The 8,709-nt window shown below is 34.3% G+C and overlaps 1 protein-coding gene across 1 annotated transcript; it reads right to left on the reverse strand.

Moving 5' to 3' along the window:
- Window positions 1-588: 588 nt before the first annotated feature.
- Window positions 589-7,982, reverse strand: avpr1aa (arginine vasopressin receptor 1Aa). Its single transcript, XM_051099658.1, has 2 exons — window positions 6,478-7,982; window positions 589-3,004 (listed from the first exon to the last, which is right to left on the reverse strand). Exons 1-2 carry the CDS (start codon window positions 7,346-7,348, stop codon window positions 2,724-2,726), a joined length of 1,152 nt encoding a protein of 383 aa, XP_050955615.1. The 5' UTR covers window positions 7,349-7,982; the 3' UTR covers window positions 589-2,723.
- Window positions 7,983-8,709: the final 727 nt, after the last annotated feature.

Consider the following 8,709-nt stretch of genomic DNA (forward strand, 5'->3'; position numbering starts at 1 on the left):
ATAAAAAAAAAAAAAAACTGAATATAAATGCAGATTTTAACTCAGAATTCTGCGAAAGGTTTTTGGAATTGAGAGGTATAAATGCGTAATAAAAACAAAAGCCAGAATTCCAAGAAAAAAAGAATCAGAATTCCAGGATATAAACTCAGAACTGTGAAAAAGTGAGAATTGTGAGATATAAACGCAGAATTAAAAAAAAAAAAAAAAAAGTCAGAATTCCAAATAAAAAAATCTGAATTCCAGAATGTTGACTTGGAATTGTGAACTGTGAGATATAAACACAGAATTTTAAGAAAAAAAGTCAGAATTCCAATAAAAAAACCCTGAATTCCAGAATATGAACTCGGAATTGCGAGAAAAAAGTGTGAATTGTGAGATTTGTGAGGTTTCGGAATTGAGAGATATAAATGCGTAATTAAAAAAAAAAAAAAAAAAAAAAAAAAAAAGTAAGAATTTTGAGAAAAAAGAATTAGAATTCCAGGATATACACTCAGAATTGTGAGATATAAATGTGGAATTTCAAAAAAAAAAAAAAAAAAATCAGAATTCTGAAAAAACAAAACAAAAAAAACATCAGAATTCCAGGATATGAACTCAGAACTGTGAGAAAAAGTGAGAATTGTGAGATTTAAACAGAATTATGAGGAGACAAATCTGAATTGCAAGTTTATATGAAGAAAAGTGTGAATTGTGAGATAAAAAGTCCTGTTTAGTTTTTTTTTTTTTAAATTCCATTGCAGAAACTGGCTTTCATAGCTGAACATTTCAGTATTGTCTTTAAAAAGACCTTAACACACACAAACAAATATAGACCATCTGATATTATAAAGATATCCTGTTACAGTTGTGCGTTTATTTACAACTTTAATATATACATAACCTTAACTGTTAGAATCTCTCATTATATTTCTCAGTAAACATCCTAAGGTAAAATTTCTCAGTATATGTACATTTAAACACCTGAAAAGAGTCCAAACCTGACAAATGACCAGTAAAAACATGCTTGGCCATATGAGAACATTCACTTACAAGAAAAATCTCATGCCCAGAAGGTTTCATGCCACCAAAGTGAGGCTAATATTTCAGAAAGCAGAGTGTTTCCTATGTTTTGTTTAGTGCAACGTTCATTTACTGTCTGGAAACTGATATATTTTGCTTACAGCGATAAGCTCGCTCTCTGCTTTGTCCCTGGCAGCAGGTGTCTGGTTTACTTTGGCGCAAGGGTCGCGTCGTCTGGGCCAAAATAAATCCAGCGCCGGGCTCAAGTAGACGCTTATCACAGGAAATGCCTCGCTGGACTCATTGTGCCACAGTCCCTCAAGAGATTTACGGCGTTTTCCATGTTCCCACTGTTTCCTAATGGACAATTGATCTATATGAGCAATACGGGATGAGAGATTTTGAAGCATGACGTGCTGCGGTGTGAATATATTCGCAATATAACAACAAAAGTGCTTTTTGTAAAATGTTTCTACATAAAACAATTTCCACGTTTTTTTTTTCTCAGTTTTTGAGGCTGCATTTATTTGTTTAAAAATACAGTAAAAACAGTAACATTTTAAAATATTATTACAATTTAAAATAACTGTTTTCTATGTGGATATATTGTCAAATGTAATTTATTCCTGTGATCAAACCTGAATTTTCAGTATCATTACTCCAGTTTTCAGTGTCAGTGTCTAATATGCAGATATGCTGCTCAAGAAACATTTGCTGATGTTGAGCTACTTCATATTTTTGTGGAAATCATGACAGATTTTATTTTTCGGAATTCTTTACTGAACAAAAAGTTCAAAAGAATAGCATTTATTTAAAATGTATTTTATTTCTGTTACTTTTGATCCATTTAATGCATCTTTGCTAAACAATAGTACCGATTTTGGTTAGAAATGTCTGTATATCACAGTTTCCACAAAAATATGAAGCAGCACTGTTTTGAACATTGAAAATAATCAAAAAGCAAATCAGCATATTAGAATGATTTCTGAAGGATCACGTGACAATGAAGACTGGAGTAATGATGCTACAAATTCAGCATTACATCACAGGAATAAATTCAAGTTTAACATATAGTCACATTGAACACAGTTATTTTGAATTACAATATAATTTCACAATATTACTGATTTTACAGTATTTTTTAGCAACAAAAATGCAGCTTTGGTGAGCATAGATGTTTAAAAATATATATTACAAATTATTCTAAATATTTGATCAGTACTGTATATGTTCTTTTATCTTTTATTAACATAATTTTAAGAAAAATCATTCTTCAGCAAGACTAAATCTCTGATGACAGCAATAAGACCATCAAATAGAGATTTCAGCTGAAGTAGCAAAGTCTCTCAAACTGTGTTCAGAGGTCTCCATATGAACTCAATCAAATGATCTGAGCCGCTTTGCACATTCATTTCACAGCTCAAGACTCTTACTGCATGATAACAAGCAACTCATTTGAGTCCGATTTTAGTTTTTTAAGTTGTGTACATGAATCAGAATTAACTCCTTTGTGTCTCCTGAGCAATAATAGTGTGTTTTATCTCATTTGGAGCTCAATCCGCATCCAAAGCTTTGAGTTTTATAACCCCGCTGTGAGAGTCTCACCAAAGTGCAGATCAATAAAGTCACATTCCCAGAGGCCGGCTACGTCACGTCACGTCACGTCACGTCACGTCACGTCACGTCACGTCACGTCACGTCACGTCACGTCACGTCACGTCACGTCACGTCAACCTGCTGGATTTGGGCGAATGATCAAACTCTTTCCAGGTGCCTGTGCTGCACGTGGGGCTGCGGTTGGCAGTTTTGGTGTGCAGCGTGGTTCTCCGTAAGCTGCTGTCCGAATCCTCTTTCCGGAAGCTCTGCTGGATCTTGTGGCAGCAGGGGAAGCAGTGGGCGAAATCCTGCAGGAGGTGTCCGCTGAAAACCATGTAGATCCACGGGTTACAGCAGCTGTTCAGACTGGCCAGCAGCGCAGACAGAGTGACGGCCGTGTTCTCTGAATCTAGACACACACATGGACAATAAGTGTAAATGCTTGAAATGCACACACCAGTATTAATTCTTTTCCTTAGTAACACAGCTCTAATGTCTCACTGTTTGATGTTTATGGTTGCTAAGCAACATAGCAACTGTGATTAATACACAATGTAACATTTTATCAACAGCTTAGAACATCCGTCATCCAATTTCCTATTATAACTATATCACACTTTTTGATTATTAATGTGCATTGCTAAGATCTGCATTTGGACAACTCTGAAGGCGATTTTCTCAATATTTCTATTTTTTTCACCCTCAAATAGTTGTATCTCAGCCAAATATTGTCCTATCCTAACAAACCATACATCAATTGAAAGCATATTTATTCGACTTTCAGATTATGTATAAATCTCTATTTCAGAAAATTGACCCTTATGACCCTTATGATGTTTTTTGGTCCAGGGTCACATATAGTTTATAGACACAGAAACAGTTTAACTATTCAAAAAAATATGTGTGTAAAAAGAATGGTATTATAAAGTACTGTTTTTCAAGATCTCCAGACATATTTATACAAGTAAAACTTTCAATATCAATTGGGTTTTTGTCATCTTTAACCAGGAGTCATGCCTACTGTTGACAGATTTTAGTAGAATATGCTATTATATATTTATAATAAACTAAAAAGCAACACAGTAATTACTGTACAGTAGAATGTAACATTTTATCAACAGCTTATGCGTCATCCAATCAGAATCTAGAGTCACTATATCGGTCAATCAGCATCCAGAACCGGAAATATGTGTTTATAGTTTAGAAACTATAAGAATATATAGTTTATAGACACAGAAACAGCTTAACTATACAGAAAATATATGTGTAAAAAGAATGGTATTATAAAGTATCATTCTTCTGCAAAAACAAGATCTCCAAACATATTTACACAGGTAAAATTTTCAATATTAAATTCTTTGGGGTTTTCATAATTTTTAACCAGGTGTTATGCCTACTGTTGCCAGAAATTAGTAAACATATGCTACATTATTTGTCATTTTTATATATTAAACTAATAAGCAACATGATAATTAATGTACAGTAGAATGTAACATCTTATCAACAGTTTAGAACATCCGTCATCCAATCAGAATCTAGAGTCACTCCATTGGCCAATCAGCATCCAGGACTGGAACTATATGTTTATAGTTTAGAAACTATAAGAATATATAGTTTATAGACACAGACACAGTTTAACTACACAAACAATATGTTTGTAAAAATAATGGTATTATAAAGTATTATTTTTCAGCAAAAACAAGATATTATTCACAAAGGGATAACATATAAGACATATTTACAAAGGTAAATTTTTAATAATATTAAATTTTTTGGGTTTTCGTAATCTTTAACCAGGTGTTATGTCTACTGTTGGCAGATTTTAGTAAAAATATGATATATTACTTATTTATTTATCATTATTTATCATTTATCAACTATTTTTTTAACAAAATGTAGTTATGTAACATCTGTCAACAGCTTAGAACATGCATCAACCAATCAGAATCTAGAGTCACTGTATTAGCCAATCAGCATCCAGAACTGGAACTGTATGTTTTTTTTGTTGTTGTTGTTTTTTTTAAGTAATTATGTTACCTTATGTCATTTTTTTTATCATCAAAAAGAGTCAAAGAGCTCTCCAGATTTATTTATACAAGTAAAATTATTGATATAAAATATAGATTTAAAAGGTTGTAAAATATGCATAACATTTTCTTTTCATTTAGTTGGGTTTTTGGTCAGGTTTTTAGCCAGGTATTACATATGCTGTGTTGCCAGATATTAGCATAAATAAATATGATTGAACTAATATTTCATTTTCTAGTTTGCCAAGCAACATAGTGATAAGCAATAATAACATTTTATCAACATTTTGTACCAGCTTACAATACGAGTCATCAGAATCCACAGCAGTGTATCGGCCAATCAGCATCCAGGAATAGAAAAATGTTATATAAAAACAATTACATGGTGTCTTTTTGTCCAGCAAAAAGAGGCAAAACTCCATATTTATTTATACATTTTAATTAGCAGACAATAAGGAATTTTAATGGCAGACAGACACATCATAAATCTGCAACTGTTCTGTTGCAGACACACTATTCTGGTCTCATGACTTCATTTCTCAAACGATCATTATAAGCATATCAGAGAGACTATATTTAACATGTTAGCACTTCTTTCCATTAGCAGCCATTTGTTCCATTTTAAATGTAAACTTCACTAAGCTGCTGCGCTTTTGAAGACGTCATATAAACATCCTGGTGTCTTATAAATCCATTTTATTATATGATACAATACAGTCTTTGCACTTTAATTAAAGTTTTAGTATAAAAAAAAAAATCATATGAATGTATAGGGGAAGATTTACATTTTGGATGTTGTTACCACATTCATATTCCATGATTTACAATATGTTTTATATTTTAATATAAATCATTGGAATAAAAAAGTGCAAATAAAATTTGACCGGATTAACCTAATTATACAAATTAATCTTTCGGGACAGATCATGTGGAAATACGATAAGGACATATTTTAATTTTGTACAGTGTGCAAGCCAATATTAATATGCAAATATGAATGAAATGCATTAAATCTTTGAGGATACTACCTAATGTATGTGACCCTGGACCACAAAACCAGTTGCACAGGAAATATTTCCAGCAATAGTCAAAAATTTTTAAAGACAATGTTCCATGAAGATATTTTGTAAATTTCTTATCATAAATATACCAAAACTTAAATTTTGATTAGTAACATGCATTGCTAAGAACTTCATTTGGGCAACTTTAAAAGCAATTCAATATTTAGTTGTTTTTGCACCCTCAGATTCCAGATTTTCAATAGCTGTATCTCGGCCAAATATTGTCATATCCTAACAAACTATTTATTCAGCTTTCAGATGATGTATAAATCTCAATTTCAATGAACTGACCCTTCACATGTATCAAGTGTTATGCATATTTAATGCTTAAAATATATACATATGCATGAAATATATTAATAAAATGTACATTTTTAACTTTCTGAATGCACATTAATTAGCATTATACAAAATAATTTTCGTTCATTATAAATTTAAACGTTTAAATATGAACCTTATTATATATGTATGTTACATAAGAAAAATGTACGTTATAGTTTTAACTAATCAATCTGTGAATCACTATATGAACATTATAATTTGTTATATATAATTTAATATGAAAGTTGAGTTTAAAGCGTTAAGTGTTCAAGTAATGTCCATTTTTTCATGTTAATACGTATTTATATTTTAAGTATTACAATATACCCTGCATAACATTATTATGCAAGGTGCATATTTAATACTTTAAATAAATATTCCATTTTTATTTAAAACGACGTTTGCACTAAAGTTTGCACATTTAATATCTGAATCATAATTTTCATGTACGTGAATCACTTATTTTCACTCACCATCCCAGCTGAAGTTCTTGTCCCACACCGACCACATCTGCACGGTGAAAAACGGCGCCCAGCATATGATATAGGCGAGAACAATGACGAAAGTCATCTTGACGGTGCGTAACTTCGCCCTGGAGATCGTGGTGACGCTGCTCACCGAGTTCTTCCCGATCAGCCCGTTCTTGTGCGCGCCGTCCGTCGGCGTCTTCTTGGTCTTATATCTGATGTTCATCCTGATGCTGTGGCATATGAATCCGTAACAGGTCATTAATATGATCACCGGGATGAGGAAAATCCCAGCTGTGATCCAGGTGATGTAGGCGCGGACTCCCCAGGGCTGGATGAAGTGACCCCAGCAGTCGTAAACCTCGGAGCCGTTCTGGATCTCACTGAGGGAGAAGATGAAGTACTGAGGGGTGCTGAGAAGCAAACTGATGATCCAGGTGCCCGCGATCATGATGTGGGACCTCCGGGTAGACTGCTGGAGGGTCTTGAGAGGGTGGCAGATGGCGATGTAGCGATCTAGAGTCATCATCACCATCATGTACGTGGAGGCGAACATGCCCATCACCTGCAGGTGCTTCACGATCCTGCAGAGAAAGTCCGGACCGTAGAAACGAAAGGTGATTTCCCAGCACAGCTGCGGAAGGACTTGGAAAAACGCGACCACTAGGTCGGCCAGGCTCAGGTGTTTGATGAACAGATGCATGCGGGAGGTTTTCTTCTTGGTGTTGTGAATGGCCACCAGCACGCTGCAGTTCCCGATAACAGCGACCACGAAGGTGACACTGAGGACTGCGATCTCTATTTTCGCCACTTCTTCGTCGCGTCCGAACCGGTCGGTGGAGTTCACCGGGTGCGATGTGTTGCTCAGGAGTCCCATTGTAACAACAGCAGTCTAACGCGTTAAAATGCGCACGAACGACGTGCGTAAATGGAAACGCCGGTGTCCCGTTGCGCGCTGTGCGCTGCTCCGCTACGAGCTAGAGATGCTGAAACCTAGTGGTTAAATATCTGTGCTGGTAAGCAAAAGGTTGGAGATTGAAATCCCACAAGGGCTGAATCATAAACTATCTCCATTTTGTCCTTGACTCCTTGGAGTTACTTTGCGTCTCCAAACAAGTAACTGTCGATTTCTAATTCTTAATATCTAATGCCTGTGCAACCTAGACCTCCAAATGTCTCCCCTCGACTGTCTGTGCCTCTGCTCGAAGCCTTTTAAACCCGCCTCAGATTTCAGTCACGTCGCGTAACGAGCGCGGAGCCAAACCCACCGGTGTTCAGCAGCTCAATCAGCCCTATAGTTTAGAGTACATACAGACTAACCCTCCAAACGCCCACCCACCCGGACCCTAGAGTAAACACCCCTCCTAATGTCTGCTTTTTGTGAAGATCAGCCCTGACACATTCCCATATAGTGCAGAACAGGACATAAATATTCTCACGCTGTACTCCTGTCACGAACATGTCCGGGTCATCTTTTTTTTAATGAACTGAAAATAAATAAAACGCATATATATATAGAAACAAATCGTTTTAACAGAAAAAATATAAACATACACTAGCAGTAAAAAGTTTTTGAACAGTAAGATTTTTAATGGTTTTTTAAAGTAGATTCTTCTGCTCACCAGGCCTGCATTTATTCTATCCAAAGTACAGCAAAAACAGCAACATTTTTAAATAATTTTACTATTTAAAATAGCTGCTTTCTATTTTAATAGATTTAAAATGTAATTTATTCCTGTGATTTCGAACTTTTAGCATCATTACTCCAGTCACATGCTCCTTCAGAAATCATTCTAATATTCTGATTCGCTGCTCAAAAAAACATTTATTATTTTTGTTGAAAACAGCTGGATGAATAGAACCTTCAGAAGAACAGCATTTATCTAAAATATATATATATTTTTTATAACATTTTAAATGTCTTCATCATCACTTTTGATCAGTTTAAAGCACCCTTGACAAATAAAAGTAAAAATTAAGTTACAAAACTGTATACTGACTCCAAGTTTTTTAATGGTACAGTGTATAATGTGACAAAAGCTTTTAATTTAAATTTTAGAAAATGCTGATCTTTGGACCGTTCTATTAATCAAAGAATCCTGAAATTAATTACTTAACTGTTTTAAATATTGATAATAATAATAACAATAATAATAATTATAAAATGAACAGCAAATTAGCATATTAGAATTAATTTTAAAGGATCATGTGACACTCAAGACTGGAGTAATGATGTTG

Source organism: Labeo rohita, chromosome 25 (assembly GCF_022985175.1).
Source record: "Labeo rohita strain BAU-BD-2019 chromosome 25, IGBB_LRoh.1.0, whole genome shotgun sequence".
NCBI lineage: Eukaryota > Metazoa > Chordata > Actinopteri > Cypriniformes > Cyprinidae > Labeo > Labeo rohita.

What these genes read in the sequence shown, in the direction of transcription:
- avpr1aa (XM_051099658.1), bottom strand. Translation starts at nt 7,348, where the DNA reads ATGGGACTCCTGAGCAACACATCGCACCCGGTGAACTCCACCGACCGG. An exon ending in CAAGAACTTCAGCTGGGATG is followed by an intron (nt 3,005 to 6,477) that starts GTGAGTGAAAAT and finishes GTGTGTGTCTAG; the next exon opens with ATTCAGAGAACACGGCCGTC.